General features: G+C 42.1%; 1 protein-coding gene across 1 annotated transcript in view; it reads right to left on the reverse strand.

Annotated features, from left to right (window-relative positions):
* Positions 1-19,848, reverse strand: part of PLA2R1 (phospholipase A2 receptor 1) — a gene marked incomplete at both ends in the record, with an annotated part of 97,699 nt that extends 77,851 nt beyond the window's left edge. Inside the window, 3 exons of the mRNA XM_084255074.1 lie at positions 1,601-1,774; positions 4,235-4,618; positions 19,740-19,848. Of these exons, the coding sequence (XP_084111200.1) occupies positions 1,601-1,774; positions 4,235-4,618; positions 19,740-19,848 (667 nt within the window). The remainder of the gene's footprint in view (positions 1-1,600; positions 1,775-4,234; positions 4,619-19,739) is intronic.
* Between the last annotated feature and the right edge of the window lie 1,661 nt (positions 19,849-21,509).

Consider the following 21,509-nt stretch of genomic DNA (forward strand, 5'->3'; position numbering starts at 1 on the left):
ATCCTAATATTCTTAGTGTTCACTACTATGCCTAGCCTACTGTTTATTTACAGACAATAAAGAGAAGTAGTCATGACACAGAAATGCATGCTGAAAGGATAAGTCAAATTTTTAAATTTTATATATTTTTTACATAATTTTTCATTTTTGTACAATGCATGCATTTTCACCTCGGTTATAGTCCCCATGAAATTCCCACCACCCATTCACCCGTGATCTATCACCATGGTCCCTTGTGCTCTTCCCACCCTTGTTTTGATCCTACTCCCTTCTCCCCTGCTGCAGAATGTCTCTAGTTTATAATTGCTTGTTGATTTTGATTTTTACTCTATTATAATTACTTTCTTTTTCCTGATCCCTTATTTGGATCCTCTACATTCCTCCTATAAGTGAGACCATCTGGTATTTTTCTTTTTCTGAAAGGATAAGTTAGATTTGATGATGATGTGATAGTGATGACACTGATGCTGATGTCCATGGCTAATCCTGATGAATGCTGACCATGTGCTGGGTACTCTGTTAAGTGTCTTAAATCTACTATCTAATTGGACCTTCCCAATAATCCTAGTATGTACCTTCAACTCCATTTATTATGAGGAAACTGAAACTCAAGATCTCATCAATGGGGGGAAGCAGAACTTCAAACTTGGTCTGTCTGATTTCACAACCTATAGCTTTCTTATTCACTGGTCGGATTCTTTAGAGTTGATCTCTTCAATTTTTTTTTTGTTTCAAATTCATTTGTTGCCTTTTATTATACATGTGGAGGATAAATAGGCATGGAAGATGAAGAGAGGGTAAAAGCCATGTTCTCTGACTCACAGGAACCAAGGTGAAGGAAACTGACTATAAAAAGAGGAAGGTATATATATATATATATATATATATATATATATATATATATATATATATATGTATGTATGTATTCCCCAACACTTCAGAGACATTAGAAACTTCTTAGCTAAATAAAAATAAAATAATAAAGTATTTACTGGAAAAAAGCTAGAACATTGCAGCTGTCACTAGATCTTGAAAATCAAGTTAAGAAAAGAAAAAGATTTTGAGGTGATGGCTAAAACCCTAGTAGTCAGGGAAGGGATGAGAAATTGATGAGAAATAATGAGGGCAACTGAGATTTTAGAGAGATCATCAAGGTGCCACATGATGCCTTGACAGTGTACAAGACAAGCAGTCTGGTAGTGGAGAAATTAAGGCAGCTCACAAGTGTAAGTGGATTAAAAGGAGAACTGAGTTTTATATAAATTCAGGTTTTTTTTTTTGAAGTATTCAGCCCAGAAGCTGGGATTAATGAGATCACAGAGTATTATAATTTGATTCCAGTTAGAGCATCCTTATGCACCGAGCTTAATGAAGAACAACTAATTAACATCTTTTGAACATGAAGGAAAAAAGGAATAAACACCAAGATTGTCTTTTCAAGGCAAAAACAAACATGAAATCAAAATCTGGATAAATGGAATCAGAGTGCTTATTCAGACCTCAATGTATCAGTCCCTGTGCTTTCCTTTAGAGACAGATAACTTTCTAATCATCTCTGATTCATTCATGACATATGGAAGAGGATAGATCTGATTCTTACTGGGATCTGGGCAAAAGCCCCACTTCTCGTCTCTCTCATATCGGCTTGTGGTGGCGCACCAGAGCAAGTGGTCTTCCCGCCCTTCCCGAGTGCACTCGTGATGCCACTGCTGGTTATACTGGAAGGGGAACATGCACGGGGTCCCGTGGGCATTCCCTTTGATTGTGTACAAATCTAGGAGAAAGAAAAATACAAAGTCAAGTTAAGTATTCTGTCAGCCTTCTCTTTAGAAACTGTCATATCGCGAGTACCTTCAGAGAAATTAAGGGCCCTCCTGTCTAGTGTATGTGAAAGTGCGCAGCTGATATTGGAGTCAGAGGAAGTAGTGTGTGCTGAATGGTGTGTTTATTTATTTATTTTCTTGTTTACTTACTGTGGTGCACTGCTATAGTAGCATACATATTTGTGAATGGATAAGAAGGAAAATTAAGCAGAAATATTACTTTAAACTATTTTCAATTCCCAAAACTATCAGTCATCAGCATCTGAACCTCAGGTGCTTCATAGAAATTTATGAGTTTATTCATGCAGCACATCTTTATTAAGCACTAGGGATAAATTAAGTGCTGGGGATATATTAAATACTGAGGATATATTAGTGAACTAACAAAGGTTTCCTTTGACATGGAGCTTCTGTTCTAGTGGGGAGAGACAAACAGAATGCAAATATACAATAAAACATATCTTTTCATGTCGTATTAAGTGCCACAAAAAAAAAAAAAGCCAAATGCCAAATTAGGGTAAGAAGACAGAATGATTCTGTGTGTGTGTGTGTGTGTGTGTGAGAGAGAGAGAGAGAGAGAGAGAGAGAGAGAGAGAGAGAGAAAGAGACAGAAAGGTATTAATTTAGAGAAGGTGGTCGATGAAGGCTTTTTCATGTAAAAAATGGGTAAATTAAAGATATACGTTTTCGAAAAGAGCTGTTCTTGCAGAAAGAACTGCAAATGTAAATGACCAGTGAAAAAATGAGTGTGAGGTGAGTGAGAAGATGGGGTAAATGGGAAGTGGAAGTAGAATTGGGCCTCGGGTGTTTGCTCAGAAAGGATCAGCTTTGTTACATCATGGACTTTGGCCTTTACTCTGGGGCTTGTGGGAAGTCACTAGTGGGTTTAATGGAAAGGTATTATGATCAGATTTCTATTTTTAAAATGAGATGCAGTGTGGCAAACAGAAGCTGCATAGGGAGAGGGCAAAGTGGGAAGGTTAACTGGGAGGTCACTTCAGTAGTCCAGGAGAGAGATGACAGTGCCAAGGCGGCTCCTAGCTGCATTCTTGGAGTATTTCAACAATTAATCATCCTTGGCCTTAAGCAGGAAACAGTAATATCTCATGACTCAACTGGGACTTTCTATTGTGAGGGGGTGTCTGGCCACTCTCAATTGAGTCATAGGTCCCAGAGCAAAATGGCCACCAAGGAGATACACCTTTCCCTAAATTGACAAGGCCCAAGCTCACACCACATTACCAGCTCTAGAGATGAAGGCTGTTTAGGAAATACAGGTATTAGAACACATCCTTTCATTTCAGTCCTCTGCCTTCTGCTCAGTCTTGCCCTGCATGCGTTGTGATTTTGAGTAGATAGGTAAAAAGTCAACATACAGCAACATTTCAAGTTCTTCCTTAGAGATGTAAATTATTCTGAGGCTGGGTTATAGCCCTTGCCTTATTGGAATGAGTCTGAAAATGGCTTGCTCCTGACTCTTTTTACTCATTTCTTATACATACAGAAGAAAGTCCTGCTTGAATTTTAGGAGTTTCTTGCTCTGCTTCCTATGACTGGTATAGAGTTCTTAAGAGGATAATTTTCTTATTAAACATCATTCCGGAGCACCATCAGGACAGGCACCACATCTGTCCTGGGGGTCTTTGTAAATCAAATGCTTGACACTGTGCTTGAGAAACAGAGCTCAGTAAGTGTGTGATGGATGATGAATGTATGAATGAGTGAATGAAGAGAGCTAAAACAAAACCTGCTTTTGAGGTTTCAGATCTTAACTATGCTACTTTGTTATTTTCATTTATTTCTTTTTGTTTAAAGATGCCAAATGTTACTGAACTATGAAAAAATGAAAGTCCCCTTGTTTTCCTGTCCTCTGGCACATACCAAATAACCCCCTGGCAACAGTTTCATTTATCTTTAAATTCCTTGTAACATGTCCTTGTAACATGCCTTACTAGTGGATGCTGACCAGGTGTCAGGAGGCATCCAGATACCCGGCAGACACACTCCATCCAAGGGCCTGAGTTTCTACAATAAGCGAAGCAGTAGCAGGGGAGACGCTTACATTCATCCAGACTAGTTTTTATTTCAAAGTTATTTCCTTTCCACCTTCATTTTCTCTCTCCCTCTTGTCCTGTTCTTTTTCCTTCTTTCCATTGAGTCCCAGAGTTAAATATTTTCTCTAAAACCTTTCAATTCCAAGAAGTTCTACTTCTTTAGCAGAATTCAATCAAGTGCATTCCAGGGCTCCAGGAGTACTTTTACAATGAGTAAGCAACAAAAATGTAGCAGCAGGAGTCACTTGAGCTTTTGAGCGCTGTGTACCTCTTTCATATAGTAATATATTTTACAAACCATTACTTAGGGGCACACTTTCTAAATGTCTGAGTATGTTGATATAAAGAATCGTTTACCTTTGTGCAGATATCCACAAATGCCTCCATCATCTGACATGTAAGAAATCCACTTATGAAGGTATTTCCATGAGGCCACGAGTGTGTTATCATGTTTCACCTGGACCATGTACTGGAGTGGGCCTGTGATCATCTTCCTGTTACAGCGCCACTTCAGGGAAACATGGGTGGAGTCGCACTCATATAAACCTAATGGCTGCTCTGGATTAGATAAATTCAGGCCCAGGCATCCGCTGCCTCCTATGTTAAAGAGGCGGTGGTTTGAAACCCATTTCCACAGCATATGCTTGTTGGGTGGCTTGCAGTTCTCCAGGGTCAATACAGATTTGCCTGCTTGGATGCATTTCTTGAGGTTCTCACTTTGGATAATGAATATTCCTTGATCTGAAACAGCAAAAGAGAAGACATGGTATGGAATTTTCATATACAATTAACTAGTGTCATGAGGACTCCAGTGTGGATGCCTAAGTTGTGATATATCATAATTAACAACCATTTCAAACAGATTTGGAGTTGATGGATAGGTCCACTAAAAGGGTTTTATTTGAATGAAAAAGAGGAGTTTCTTGGGAAACATAAATGGACTTGCTGGAACTAAGTCCATGGGAGACCTCTGTCCTAAGAACTCTGCGACCATACAGTAACATACAGATTATCAGTAAAGCTGCTGATAATCTGCTAGGAATGGTACTGATAGAGAAGGAATTTGCCATAACTGGTTAGAGAGCAGCTAATAATACTCAGGGATAGACAGCGGGGGCATTGGGTGCTCAGTTATGGTTATACTGGCTTTCTTCAGACAGTGCCTGAAAGTCTCAGATGTGGTAGCTGAATCAAGAGCAACTGAAATTTCTACCCAATGGATCTAAGTGAAATACTGTTTTCTAACTTAATATGGGATGAAATGCTAGTGAGAGAAATGTTTATCCTCATTTATTTTCTGTATTGAGTCCATCAGAAATAGAAACGGGAGGACATTTGCTATGGGAATGAACTCTGCAGAAGCAGCCTTGTTGGGAGGCATGGACAGAAATAGATGGATACCAGAACACTAGCTGAGGCGCCTCCTAGCCACACAGATGCTAGAGCACCATAACAGAGGCAAAACCACACAGGCCACCTGGAGATGTAGAGAAAGTAGCAGCTTTTAACATACCCCAACCCTCTAAACCCCTAGAGGCAGAAGAAGGGATTTGGTGAGTTTCCAGTGGAAAAGTTGTAGGACCCAGCAAGAGGATATGTGTTAGCTGCCTGGAAAGAGTCTGTTATCTAACAACTATGAATTTGTCCTCTCAACATTTTTTGAAGATGGAAATCATGTCTAATTTTTTTAGTCTCAGTGTGCAGTGGATGGAGCTCATTGTCGAGTTCAGTAAGTGCTTGATATGAATAAACATGAGGTCCAGGTATGTGGTTACTGAGATTACTCAGCTTAGAATGTCTGGTCAGGCTCATATTATCTCATTAACTGGGCTCTCCCCTTACATTTTACTTCCTGTCCATTCTTCAGAAAACAGAAGGGATATTATCAGGTACCCTAGAAATGGCTGGGGCTTATGATAAGTCATGTGTGTGGCAAGGGCATACAGGGACAGGCAGAGGCCTTCTAGAGATTTGGAATGGAGCATGAGCCTCCTCACATATTGGTGCCTAGGGACAGTCCTTCATTTTCCTATGTCTTTCTGCTTTTCCAAAGTCACTCAGCTTGAGAAACTGATTTACAGTAACAAAAATCACTTAAGACACTGTTAAAAAAAAAGATTGTCAGTGTATTAATGAAAGCTATATTTCATGTAATAATTGATAACCTTATAATCATATACTTGAGATGTTGAATTAGTTGTCAGAAAATTGCTTGGATCACCATATATCAGAGCAAAAGATAAGTAAGTATGGGTGGAGGTGGGGTGGAAGAAAGAATGAATGGTTTTAGGGAGATTTCATTTAGATCAGGAAAATTGTTTTCCTAATGAAGTCCACGTCTGATGGCTATTTATAATAGTCATTCAAAATCAAATATACTCGCCAATGGGATGTGAACTCTAATAATTAACCTCTCCAATTTTCCTTTCCACCTATCATGCATGAGTAGAATGTTAACCTTAATTTCGGTGTAATCTCTGAATTACTTTCTAGCTAGCTTAGAGTTCTATTAATTTTTCACTAAAGGATGATAATTTTACTATAATCATCCTATAGTTTAATTTGTATCTAATATATGTGTTCTACTATCTCTAACTCTATAGCATCAGACTGGACCTCTGCCCTCTGTGCCTTGGACCTGGCATAGTGTAGTGGGTAGTAATTAAGAGCTCTAGAATCAGATAGACCTACCACAGGCTGGTTTTACATCTTTGAGCAAATTTCTGGATTTCTGAGAACTTTGTCTTTCATCTTTGAATTGGGAATATGTGATACTAGCATCATAAAGATCGTAAGAGTATTCCAATAGATAATGCAAAGCACACCATACCCTATCTTGGCATGGGAAGGCCTCAGTAAAATCAAGGTGGTATTATTATGTTTGTTATCCTTCTGTCTTTCTGTCTGTAGATCCAGATGTATATTTGTTTGAACACTTAAAGACTGCTAAATTTGAGCATAAGACCCCCAAATTTCTCTTCTCTCATTAGCACAAAGGATCATTTTTAAAAAAAGAACTTTTTATTGAATAACATTAGTTTATAATATTATGAAGTTTATTTTTATTTTAGTTTCTGCAGCACAGAGTATGTGTAGACTTTTTAGTTTTAACCAATCCGGAAATAACATGTTATTACCTTTTATGGAAGAAGAGTACTTTTTAAATAACCTGATAACAAAATCTTTGTTTATTCAATCGGTGTATAATTATGAAATTAAGAATATCTGTTCTTTGTTTACACTACTTGTGTATTGTGTCTCTCTTATAAGAAAGAGAAAAAACCATGATGCTGATAAGCAGTGAAAGATGGGTAAGTTGGTTGGTGGTCTGTGAGTAAGTCAATATGGAAACTACATATTACTAAAATTGTGGGTGAATAAATATGTTTCAAAATATCAAAATCATTGCATTAAGAGTAAAGGAGTGGTAGAAACAAAACTTCAGTAGTCATACCAGCAGTCAGAACAATGACTTTCCAAAGCAGAAAATATGAGACAAACTTAATCAAAAGCTGTTCAGTTTTGGGGTGCTACTTGTTTCCATGCCTCTTGCATTTAGGATTTGGCTTTGGAAAAATTATTCAAAATATATCATAAACAAGTATCTCTGGTTTACCAACAACAATAAACATGCCATATCCAAAAGAATACTATGTCATGCTAAGCTAAAAAATGACCCGAACCCATTTTCCCATTAATTTATAATATAATTGGTTCTAGCATCATAAATCTCCATAAATTCACTGAAGCCAAATCTGTTTTCAAATAGGTATCAATATTCTGATTGTTAGTATTATGACTATAGGTTGCCTGTAGCAAAAATGTAAAGTGAAGCCACCAATCCTTAGTGTCTGTAGTAAGATTTCAAAAAGGGTGAAAATCAAATGTGGGAGGAATCAAGATTGATTATGTATGTCAAGGACATCAGTTATGCTTGAACACTGATTAAGTGATTAATGAAGTACTGCCAAAATTACTAAATCTCTTTGCAGTAAAATGTTATTATACTTCCTTTCATAATTATAAGTTTAAAAGGAGAAGAAGGATTGATTTACTGGAGGCAATTTATAAGCTAATTTTCATCCCTTAAAAAAATTCCATGGACGACAATGATTCTATTTCAGAGTTCCTCTTAGGAGATCACTGTAGTCTAACCCTTTGACTCTAGAAGATAGCATGTACTTTTCTAAGCAATGGGGGGAGAATCAATGTTGAACGAACATTAAGGTATTCTTTTTATGATTGCATGTAAAGTATTATTTCCAGTCACTTGTTCCGCAAGCATTCACTAGGTGCCAGCACTGTGAGGGTGCCAGGCACTGTGAGGGTGCTGTAGATAGAGGAATTATTTGCCTCAATATCATTCCCTGGAAGCTGTATTTGTTCTGGAGTCATGGGAACTCTTCTGGTTAACCGAAAGAAGGAAGTACATTAGTTTCAAAGAAAACATCATAGTGCACGTAAGCTAAACTCAAAGACACATTTAAAAAGGAAGAAAAAGAAAATAAGCCTAAATTGAAATGACTTAATTTGTTCTTCAACTGATGTCATGTGTGATAAGCTCAGGACTCTTGTACATTAGCAGACCTTTCTGCATGAAGTGCGTGTGTGTGTGTGTGTGTGTGTGTGTGTGTACGTGCCACACATACTTGCTCATTTTCCAGGGAGGAGACCAGAGAAGAGAAGAGAGAATATGGACATTGCAGAGGAATCTAACTTTACCCTTGAACCCAGAATCATTAACTTCAGAGCCAGATGGGACTGTAGTTGAATCATTCTTTTACATTTTTTAAAAGATTTGTTTATTTATGCATAGAAGAATTGGGTACCGGCCAGAGCTGTGGGGGGATTGAGAGGAGTCACCAGAGACAGAGTGGGGAGCAGAACAGGCAAACTGACTGAAACACACTGCTGAGGGGAGCAGCAGGCAAGCCAGGAGAGGTCTGCTGCACCATGTGGGTTGCTCCCTGGCCGGGGATCGAACTGGTGCTGCAGAGGCTGCAGACAGCTTCATAGTACTGTGTTTAAACCCTTATGCCATCAGGGAGGCCCCCTCTTAGAAGCTTTGTACCCATATACTCATTGAGGGACCTTTAGGTCTAGTTTCACTTATAATCTAAAGAGAAGGAAATGAACTGCTGCGGTTCTTGGCAAACAATTTGAAGCGGGAGACTTGAAATTTCCAACATTTATTGAGTGTCTAATATGGCATGTATTAGGCATCTGAAGACAGAGAGACAGGTCATATTGCTTGTGCTCAAAGGACTGTTTTTCCTGATAGTCACTAAAATGAACATGAAGAATGATAACTTAATGCCAAAATATATTTCGACACATGCAGTATAAGTACAATGATGTGTTAAACTAGGAGTCGGAGGGCTCATTTGACCTACAGTACTACAGTATCAGAGAAATTAATTTCTCTCTCTCTCTCTCTTTCCCTTCTTAGCCCCTTTCACACTCATTCAACAAATGTTTATTAAGGGCCTAATATTTGTCACAGATGGAAGTAGGATATTGGTGGATGAAACCAGCATGAATGCCTTTCTTCTTCACAAAGAGCATTCAGGGCATTGGAGGAGGCTTAACATCGATAGGTGAGGGATTGGCCAAGGGGGCATTCTGAGCATTCTGGGCTCAGCAGTGATAAAAATAATGAGCTCTAGGGTGATGATAAGCTAGCTATATACAGACTTTGATGGTTACATGAAATTGGACTATGAAATTGGAAAGAAGTAGTTGAGGTCATTTTATGAAGAACTTGAATTTTATTTAAAGAATTTTATGTTATTCTTTAGATAAAAGGGAGATTTTGGAACAAGAGAAGGCAGGGTAAGCAAATCATTCAATGAAAACACTTATTGAGCACCTACTGTATACCTGGCATTGTTTTAAATTCTGGGAATACATGTGTGAAGAAAATGACCGGGATCCTGCACTAGTGATTTCTCATTTAGATGGGATGAGAGGAGAAAACAGAGAACAGTCTGGATCCAGCCAGGGAGATACTGGGTGGCAATTCAACTGGTAGTGATGAGAATGGGAAAGAGGGAATGGCTAGACTCTAGTCACTAGAGAAAATTCAAAGGGTAGGAGATGACAGGCTTTCATGTGAGCATTCTGGAAAAGGAAGACACAATGACTTGTTTTCTGCCTTCATGTATTAAGTTGACTGTTAAATGCCTGCCAGTCCTTACACACCATGAGGCTGGAGGCTACTATTACAGTTTGGTCACCAGTTGGAACAGTGACAACCGGAGGTCCCTCTAGGAAGTCTCTCGAATCTTCACTTTCAGCACCCCTTCTGATCACCTCCTTTTGGTGTCCTTTTTCTGCTTTAAACGTCTCAAAACTGATTGGAGGTTTGCTGTGTTAAGTGAACAAGATATGGTTTGACATGTTAAACCATGGTGGGGTTTTGTACTTGAAACAAACAAGACAATTCCTAAAGAAATTCTCTTTTAAGAGAGGATTTTAGGGTAACAAAGGGCTTTCAGTATCCCATAAATTACACCAGGATGGTAGCCACCTAATCTACACACAGAAAGTCAGCCGCTGTACCACTCCATGTAAAGGAAACTGGATGGAAACTACAAATACGCAGTTCATGTTGAGAGCAATGTTTAAGACAAGCTATTAGGGAGCCATTCTTGCGAACTGCAATCCAATTTCAATCTCCCACCCCATTCCCCAGGGCTTAACCCTCTTCCACTCCATCCACCCACACAGCTGGGGCTGGGCTCACGCACTTCCTGCCCTGTATCATCTCTTGAATCTGCCAGGATCCTTGCTGTTCTGACAGTATTTCAGTTTCAACTTGGAAGGAGTCCAGGGGGCAGTAGGGAGGGTGTCTCTGCCCTGTAACCAATCTGAGGGTGAGCAGCTTCTCTCTTGAGATGTATTGACCTTTTCCAGCTATACAAATTTGGGGTTGTCCCGCCTATTGCACAATGGATTCAGGTCTGATTGTGTTCCATTCTTAGATTACTCTAGCAGGAAGGGATGTTGTAAGCAGCTGAATCTAGTCCTGTTCATGGCTGAATGATGCAGAAAATCTTGTTCTTAATGTGACTTTTCCAAATCAATAAGCAAGGAATTTCTGATGCTTGTAGCATGTGCGCTGTGCTTAAGAGAACAGAACAACATGACAGGTCTGCTGGCTCTTTCTCCATCACTGCATGAACATTGGCATTTTATCCCCAATTATCAGAGATTTGGTGTTAGTCTCTTAACCTGATAGCACCTAATGAAGCCTGTGGTTTCTCAATTGCCTTATATTAATCAACCGAAAAGTTAAGTACGTTTTAAAATATCTCCTTGCCCTATGTCAGAACTTCCTTCTCTTTCTCTGTCCTAGTGTTGTCTTTGAACCTTCTTCACTCTCCTGCAGCTTCTGAATCACCACCTCCACAGGCCCTGGGGACCCCTCTTGCTAAATCTTTTTATGTGTTCTCTTTCTTTCTTTCTAATCTCCCCAGATCTTCACTCCAAGTTCCAGGAGGCATACAATGCTCTTTCTCACATGGGGGTGAGAGGGCGGGATGCGGGGTGCAGAGGGGAAACAAAACCAGGCTTAATCAGCTCCAGTTTTCTGAGGATTCAAATTGCTTGTTACCAACCCCTATGAAAAAGTGAGTTAACCCTTTCATACTGTCCTCACCACTCCCTGTCCATTATCATGCCACCCCTGTTCCGCCTTCTCTGTCCTCATTTACTAGAGATAGTGATGATATATACAATAGGTGACCCTTACAGAAAATCATATTATCTCTGCTGAAGATCTTTGCTGTATCTCTGTGTCTCACCAATGAAATTTTAATCTGAATTAAAAACATTTTTCTTTCTTTTAGCTTTCAGCCTATTCTGCCATCATTTTGTCTTTACCTTGAAAGCACCTAAAAATCATTATTCACAGCAGGCTCTGTTGCCATCCTCTAGACTGTGTTGAAAATATACCATCTTAGTCACCTGGAAGCACGTTATGGCAAGACTCAGTAAAACAGAACATTTTAAAACTTCCCTCACAAATGCTGCATGTAGAACCCCGGGGGGTGATGATTCAAAACAAAACCAGTAAACAACTCTACCAACTACCAACACAAACCTGGAAATGATGAGACAATACTGAAAACAGAAGTGTTTGCCTTGAGCAACCCATCTTAACTGTTTTGAGAATACAACCATGAAAATAAAACACATTATTAAGTGGGAGGTAGAAATGAAAACAAAACAACTTTTAATGGTTGATACATTCTTAGACCCTGTATTAGTTTGCTAGGTGTGGGGTAAATGGAAGTGATCAGGTTTTTTCCGCCCTCCTGCCATTAGCATCAGTGATGGACATCTGTGGTCTTACACGCGTGCCTGATGGCAGCATATGGAGGTGGCGTGGGTGTGCGAGGGCGGGCACACCTGAGCCAGAGGCTAAGCATATAAAGGCGGAGGCAGAGGACTGAGCAGTGGAGTGGATTGGAGCGTGTCAGAGAACAGCTAAGAGAGGAAAGAGCATGTAGGGATTTGCTGGGGGCCCAAGTTGCTGTCTCCCTGCTGGCTTATTTCCCCTGACCTGTGGGGATGATGCCAAGGGCTCCAAGTTTCTCTATTAAGAACTGCTTGAACTGATGATGAACCTACCTGGCCTGGCATGGGTGCAGAACACTAGGCCTACCATAGCCAAGCACCACAAACTGAGTGCCTTAGACAAGAGACATTTATTGTCTCTCAGAGCTGGAGGTGTGGCAGGGTTAGCTCCTAAGGCCTGTAAGGAAGGATCCTTTCCAGTCCTCCATCCTTGGCTTGTAGATAGCTGTCTTCCTCCTGTGTCTCTTCATATCTACTCTCTGTGCATGTGTAGGGTAAATGAATTGAACAGAACTTTTGTGCCACTAGGCTTTGTGGCTATCACCTGCAGCTTTGAACATGTTGATGCAGGAGGTACTTGGAAGCGTGGGTGTGGGACACGTGTGCCTGATTGTGGACACCTGGAGCATGGGTGTGTGCGCATGTGCAAGTTGCACACCTATTCCTGGGAGAGAGGGAATAAAAAGGTGGGGTTACCCTGGGGGAGGGGACTCAAGTTGCTGTCTCCCTGCTGGCTTGTTTCCCCTGCGTACTTAAAACCTGTGCAGATGATGCCAAGGGCTCCAAAGTTCTCTTTTAGACTGTTAGAACCAATGGTGAACCTACCTGGAGAGGATGGTTGCACAAAAATGGCTGCTTTATTAATGAGAATAAGAGGATAGCAAATCTTAGTTTTTGTCAAGGACAGTGCAAAATGGTAACAAAGTAAGACAACAATGTCTGTATTTAGATAATCACTTTGAATTTCCTGTTTATATTTTCATAATTGAAAAGGAAAATTCTCAAGAGCAGAATGCCAAAAGCCAGACATAGTAAAACTTTTTTATTAGCATATTTGTTTGGAGCTGTGGTCTGGAAAGTATCAAATTAAAAAGTCACGTGGTTTCTTGTCTGTTTTGTTCAGTGCTGTATCACAGAACCCTATTTGTAGAAATCCTAATCATTTTACTACAGTTTTTTGAATGACTGTAGAAAATGTTTTTCCTTAAATGACTTAATGTGTTGATAAGGCAATTTTTGTTTACTCCTGTTATAAACTATAATGTTACTTTTCATTTTGAGCAATTAAAATAACTATAATTCATGTTTCCAGTTTTGCACTGGAACATCTGAAAGGGTTTCAAGGATAATTTCTGAACAAAAACAGGCAAAGTTCTGAAAATGCCTCAAATATATTACTTGGATAGATTGTAGGAGGATTCATCACATAGGATAAATACCGAAGAGGCAAAACAACAGATTAATTTCTTCAGAAAATCTGACATAAACAAACCATTTGTTGACCCAGGAACAGGAGCCAGCTGAGGGGACACCTCACTGTGTACGCCTGAGTGGCATTCCTGGTCATTGGCTCGAACATGTATTGTGTGGTGTCAGTTACTGTGAGAACCAGCAATAGGAAAGGAGGTCAGGAACTTAATGAGAATGAGTGAAAAGGACCAGGAAAACTGGAAATCCATGCTGACTTTCAAGTTCATAAGGAAAGCAGCCAGGCAGAGAGCTGGGATGAGGAAAGTATGAAGTAGAAAAGATACTGAGAGATGATGGACAAAGAAGGGAGAAATGGAGTCAGGTGATTAGAATGATTTATGACTGAAAAGGGCAGCTAAAACCAGTATCTGATCATGCTTTTACTTAAATTCCAAATCTCCAGATTAGGAGACTGGCTCACTGCCCAGGGGTGTAGGATTTGCCTTGAACAACAACAACAAAAAGCTTTCACATTTCTGCTTTTTGAAAATATTCACTCCCACACATGGAAGTACTGGTTTGAAAAAGGCAGAGTTGCAGAGAACAAGAGACTGAACTTCTGTTCCTCCTGCCATGAAATCAAATTGCATGTTCCCCCCCAATCAGACAGTGGGATGCAGAATGAACCTCTATGGGTTATTCATAACCTCTATGGGGTTATGAGGCCATCCAGGGGTCCTTTCCATTAGAATGCTTTTGGAACCTACATATTGCACCCTACAGGTGCAAGATACCTAGTCCTTCTTCATCTGTTAAAAACAAAACAAAACAAAATGGGGCAGGTATGTATCAATAGCCCACCAGACTGTAGTAGCTTAGTGTATGTCAAATAGTTGGTTAGTATATGCCCAAACACTAAACACCATTAGGAACAGTAGAGAGGGGCATCTTCACCTTTATCTTAGAATGAGAGCTATGGGGGGAACCTCTGGGTCACCACAACTCCCACTGCTCTCATCACCCTCTCAGAAACTTCTCCCCTGTGGCATCCCTCTTCTCTTCCTCCACACTGGGGTGCACCACCTGAACCTCTTCCCCAATTCACTATGTGATACCAGCAGGCTCCCCACCTCGAAGCCTTTAATCTCTACACAGATGACCCAATGCACAGGTTAGTCTTTTCTCCACCACAGGTAGTGACCCATGAATGGGCCAGAAAATCAACTTATTGTGTCATTATAAGGATTATGACAGGAAATAGACAAGTATCAGCGCACCATGTTAGGGTTTGATTTAAATGAATTTTTTGTTGCTGACATATGTGTCTATACAGCTCTAGAGACTCGTTCCTTGACCTCCTCTGCTCCAGGAAGCTTCTTTCAACTTTTCTCCACTTTGGAGCCCATTCCTACAACCACACCCTGGATCTGGTCCAGGGTGTGACCCTGAGGTCATCAATGACTTTTTTCATAGACAACCGCTTGACCTTCCCACATGGTCCCTTTGTTGCCCTCCATAATCACCCCTGGCATTCCTAAACTTAGAAGTGTGATCTTGTTCCCAATTCACTCAACCAGAATTTTTTTTAAAGATTTGTTTATTTATGCATATAAGAGCTGGGGTACAGGCCAGAGACACGGGGTGAGAAGATTCACCAGAGACAGAGCAGGCAACAGAACAGGCAGGTTGACTGAAATATACTGCTGAGGGGAGCAGAGGTGAGTGAGGAGAGGTCTGCTGCGCCATGTGGGTAGCTCCCTGGCTGGCCAGGGATCAAACTGGTGCTGCAGAGGCTGCGGATAGTTTCATAGTGCTGTGCTTAACCCCTTGTGCCACCAGGGAGGCCCTCAACCTGAATTTTTTGCTTAAGCAGAGTGCTTCTAACCAAACTCTTCATTTCCTCATTTCTCTTGTGCTTCCATATATAGATGTGTCCCAGCTTCTTCTCCTGTTATGGCCCTTTGCTGGGGATCTACTTTATCCACAGCCCCTGATGCGGCAATATCTCTATACCTCTCTATACCTCACACCCTTACCCCAGCCTCTCTTAGGAATTTAAGGGACCCAAGGATGCAGTGGGGGCTACAATGAAAGTCCTTCAAGTCAAACAGAAAAAATCAAGTCACAGAAAAGAGAACCAAACAGGGACCACCTTGCAGTCTCTGAGAGAGTGAAAGAGAGAGTAGTTGCTCTGTCCAGTGTCAGTTTTGGGTTCCTAGGAGACCTGCATGCACAGGAGAACTTGTGCTTGGGTCCCTTTGAAGATCCTGGTATCCTTACATCCAGCTCCATATTTGCTAGGTGACTGTTGGAGACCCCTAAGGTATAAAGTGCTAAAGCAAAAGAGTCTCAAGGTCATAACTAAAACACTGGTCAACACGGGCTGGAAGACTGGCCTGTGTCCAAACCATGATGTCCTTCCTTGTAGTAGCACTTTAGGCCTTAGGGGTCTCCAACAGGTGAACTTCAAGGTGCATCTTTCCTTTTATCCAAATTACCCAGAGTAGAACTTTTTGCCCATGGCCTACTGCTGCCTGGCACGTGATTCTGTGCCTTTGCACATATTCTACACTTCCCAGATGCTTTTCCTCCTTTCTCCATGTGGCAACTTCTTACTTATTGGTCAGGAAAGCAAATGTCCTTTTGTGAGTTCCCAGCACTTCAGGCCAGTCCCTCCTCTGCATCCCTTTAGCACTTTGTTCATTCCTTGTTCTCACCAAACCTGCTGTGCTGTTAGGTAATTGTTTCTGTTACTGTTCTGTTTCTGGACACTGAGCCTCTTGGGCACAGTATCCTATCCCACTCATAATTTTAACTTGCCAATCTGGGGGTGAGTAGCAATTTCTGTTGGTTCCTGACCACGCTGCCTACCCTGGAGGCCATTTACCTGAGACATTTATCTTAGACTCTTTTTTCTCTCCCTACCTCTCACATGCTTATTAAGTCTCCTAGCCTGAGGGTGCTGCAGGCAGGCTACCTCCATCAGTGGGAGAGGCAGTTGTGGATAATAACTCCAGTTCCTGTCCTTCAGTGTGTCCAAGGTGTTCACCATCCCTCAGGGGAGCGCTTGTGAAATGGAGCCTTGCTTTCTTCTTTTTACTCATTTCTAGAATCGCTTTCCTCATTTCTAGAATTACCTCCCAAATAAACTACTTGCACCCAAACAAGCACATGTCTTAGGGATTGCTTTTAAATGAACCCAAACCAAGAAGAGGAAATAAGCAGACGGTGCCCCATAGATAGTGAATGAACAACTGAGGCTTCAGCCTGTCATCCTGTTGTGCAAGCACAGGATGTCAAGAGACAATCTCTCCCCAAACCCCAGTTTACTTCTTCCCAGATAGGACCTAGATAGATCAAGCACTTTGACCTCTTACACTTATTTACTGGCCATTCAGAAGAACCCAGCCTAACCAGCCTCAAGGACAATACAGCCTTAGCTCCCCTGGTGGGCTCCCTGCTGGGAAGCTATATGCTGCAGGGAGAACTTTCCTAATATGTTGGTTGGAGGCCCTTCACATTTATAATTTTTAGTCCTTGACATATGCTCCAAAATCCTTTTTACTTGCTCATGTTCATTTCTTTTTCAACTGGCTACTGAGACTATGCCCGCCTTCCCTAAGACGTACACCTCCATTTCCCCCACTGCTCTCCCAGTATCTGAGGTACATGGCTGAGTGAAATTACCAGGTTTTAGCACTCATGAGAAGAGCTAAAATTCCAAAATCACAGTGAATTTCCTTATAGACAATCACAGGAGGAGACAGGCTGCAGACATGCCAACTACAGAGTTGTTCACATGCAGCAAGCAATTATTGCAAGGCTGTCAGCCAGTTAGAATGGTCTGTGCTGATCAGAAGGAGAGGGAGCATGGGTAACACTAAAACAAAAGGGCAACACTTGCACAAAGTACTGTTATTACCTTCATTTTTACCTATGAGAAAACTAAGGCACAGAGAGGTTATTTAACTTGCTCAAGGTCACACAGCTGGTAGCCAAGATCTGAACCCAGACAGTCTAGCTCCAGAGTCCATAAACTTAACTATTACATGACACTGTAGCTACTGATTTTTGAATATAAAATTAAAAAGCACAATACCGGCCATCATCTTCTCAGGTTGTGATGCTTATAAAAATATATTGGATCAATTAATGCTACATATCAAGCAATACACATCAAATAATTTAGGTGAAAAATACTATATATTTTCTACCTTCCCAGATCATAATCATATATATGATTGAAGGATATGATTATATATCCCTTATAAGTGGATACGGAACTGAAATGGGTGCATGTTATCTCCTGGTTGCTCTGTGGATGACAATTATAGCTAACAGAAGTCAATGTTGTACAGTGAATATGGGGATAAACCGAGATACTTTAAAACATGTCTAAAAACACCCAGCCTGTGCCTCAGTTTCCACATCTGCAAATAGATGGCTGGAGTAGGTAGCGTCTCAGTCTGCTTCTGATGTTAAACTTTTCTATCTTTATATAGACAGAAAAAAACCTTAAAGTTCCACTGATGTGGGTGACTTATCACCCACACAATCTGTGTTTTTATAAATGCTCAGTAGGAGCATTTCATATCTGAAGACTCTCAACTATGTCAAATGCCTTCATATATATAAACTGTCACCTAACACGAGAGGTAGCAGATAGGTCTAACTTCAGAGTGTCCTTGACTACTGATTAAGAAGGCACTAATTAGAAATTTTCTCAGGTTAGGATTTGGATCAACTACATATAGAGAGAATTAGCCCATCAAAGCTAATGCTGGCTCAGAGGATTACCAGCTGTGTGGCTCGGTTCAAATTTGTGTCCCATAGGTTGTTACCCTGTTCTAGGTAACTAATGTTCAAGCAAAATTCATTTTAAAACGTGATGCACTGCATGACAGATTCTTTGTGAAGATAGTTGTGCATCTACAGGTGCATATTTACTGAGCTGACCAAGAATGCAACAGGTTTCTGATCTATGGCCATTTTAGAATAAGAATTATTCAATCTGTCCCTGATGAAGTCTGCTGGAAGAGCTAGAGAATACAGTCCAGAAAAGATAACATCAAAAGTATATAAATAATGAGTAAGAAGGAAAAAAAAATGAACACAGACACTGGTCACACCTTGTTTTACCCCTTCTCTTCAAACTTATCCCCCAGAGGCAAGAGGATGGAGGCTGCCTGGGGGACTCCTGGTTTATTTAATTTCCTTCTCTTCCTCAGAGGCTGCTCATACAGCTGTTCCGGAATGTGGGCCTCCCCTGGACAGCCTCTCCTCATGTCTCTTTACAGCTCCTTCATGAGTCCTGTGCAGCAGGTGCTCAATAAAGGTTGGATTGATGGGTGTGTTCATGCATGTTGCAGGGGGCCAGGGAGAGGGGACTTTGCAGGAACTTCTACTCCCTGGGTGCCATGTGTCTTACAGACGATTTCATTTAATTCTTAGCGATCCTACAGATGTCACAAATTCTATTTTTCTGATCAGAGAAACTGAGGAACAGATTGGATAATATGCTGCTCATCTGGGCCACTGAAGCGCCTCTCCAGCTCTGGTCTGAGAGGCAGTATTAGAGACGATTAAATTATCTTTCCTGGAGTGGTGGAGGGCAGAGAGCTGATCTGGTCTCAGACCACAGGTGGCCATGCTCACTCAGAGCGCTAGCTTTGGGAGGGGACAAAAATGGGACATTTATTTGGCCATCGTTTATCTGATGTGTGGTCGTCCCAAATAAACACCCCTCGGGAACTTATATTTGAAATGTTTCATATTCTACAGTGCCTGGCCCATCCAAGGCCAAAGCCAAGTGCAGTTGCAGACTAACCCGGGCCCCGCCCCTTCTGCGCCCGCTGCAGAAGAGGTTGCAGGACCAGGGAGGGGGTGCATTGGCGGGTGGGGTGCAGGACCCTTCCATCCTCAGGAATTTCTCGCAACGCAGAAACGCGGCCACCCTAAACCTGGTTCGCCTTCTCTGCCCTGCCCCGCCCCTAGCTTCGCCCCTTCGTCCTCTCCCTGGACCACCTACCCCCACCCCCCCAGCCCCGCCTCCGACGTGCGCATCTAGCCCCTTCACCCGGGGGACACTCACCCTGCCACTCGAGGACCCGTTCAGGGCTCAGCGCCTTCGCTGAGCCCTCGGCGCAGCCCGGGGGCGCCCAGAGCAGCAGCAGCAGCAGCAGCAGCAGAGGCGGCAGCATCGCTAACCACTGGGCGCCTTGGGTGTCCCTGGTCATGCAGGCGGGTGCCCGCGCCGCAACCCGAGCGCCCAGCACTGCCCCGCGGGAGGCGAGTCCGCAGTCCCCTCGGCGACCCAGCCCTCCTGGGGGCCTCGCCGCCCCTGAGCCCCCGAGGCACTCCTATCGCCACAGTGTGTGGGCACACTGGGCTCTGGACTGAGAGACTCGAGTCGCGGAGGTTTTCCCTGCCCTACCCATTCGCACTTGGAGAAGGAGGAGGAAGAGGGGCTGGGCCATCTGCCCATCCCAGAAATTCCTCCCTTTGGGGTGGAGAGAAAGGAGGGGTGAAGCTGCCCCGTGCACCTCCTCCTGCGTCCTACTTTCTCTCTCCTTCCCCTGGCTGGCCGTAGGGGTTAGGGGTGGGGGTGGGAATTGAGAATCCCAGGGACAGGAAGTCTGACATCTGGGTTTGTAAACCTCCCGGATTCTGGTAAACATGCGGGTTTTGCAACCGCCAGTTCAGTGTAAACCGAGCTACTCTGAGGGCCCAGGCGCTCTGAGAGCTCGCAGGACGCCCTCCTCTGGAACACGGACCCCTGGAAACCCCCGGGGTGCTACAGGGTCTCCACCCTCCTCAACACAAAAGTTCCCTGAAAGTTCCACCACTAGGGAGTTCCTTCTCTTTTTAAAATAACCTTCCCGTTCCATCTCCTTGGAGATGTTTTTTAGTTTTTTAGTCATGTTTTTAGTCATAAAAACATGAGACAAAAAAAGAAATCAAAAGGGGTCAAAAAATAAGTTAATAAATAAAAATGAAAGTGTGTGTGTGTGGGGGGGTGGCGGATCTTGCAGGACCATGCTCTCTTCAGCTGCTTATTAGTCAAAACCAAATGAATATTGTTGAGTGATAATTGTCTGCTCTAGACCATAACGGTGGGTGCTACCCCCCTCACAAATTTACATGATAATGTGCTTACACACCTATCCCTCTGGTGATTGTTTTTAGAGATAGGACTTTCAGGAGTCACGGTTAGATGAGGTTTTAAGGGTTGTGTGCTAGATAGGAGGTGACTTTAAAGAGAGGGTTCTCCTCATCTTCAGGCACCAAGGAAGACCATGTGAGGATACAGAGTAGGGTCCATCTGCAATAGAAAAAGTGGCCTTGTCAAAAACTGAAGCCTGTGGGGTCTTGGATTTTAACCTCCATAAATGGGAGATTAAATTTCTGTTGCTTAAACTACCCAGTTTATAATATTTTATTATGGTAGCCCAATCAGGCTAATAAACTATTTTGGCCTGGTTCTTCAGAAAGCAGAGCCTGGGATGAGATCCCTGGCAGGACCGTGGGATTGAAGATCTGAGTGAAACAGGGAAGAAGGTAAAGCCAGTGACTTGACTACTGCAGTAGCACCACATGCTCAGACTTGAAGGAAGCTCAAGGGCCTCAGAACTCTGCCCTGAGAACAATAGGGGAAAATATTTATTCATAATTGCACTATCCCAGACAGTCAAACTGATTTAAAGCTTCTTCTGCCCCCTTCCACACAGTGGTGAGCTACAAACATAGTCCCACGCCTTGCCATCTAAGAAGCCCTGGAGCAGGTAGCAATAGTTGCATGGGATGCTCAGAGGTAGGGTGCTGTCAGTTTGCCCCAGAAGAAACCTCAAAGAGGCCTGTGTAG

Source organism: Talpa europaea (assembly GCF_964194135.1).
Source record: "Talpa europaea genome assembly, chromosome: 1".
Lineage (NCBI taxonomy): Eukaryota > Metazoa > Chordata > Mammalia > Eulipotyphla > Talpidae > Talpa > Talpa europaea.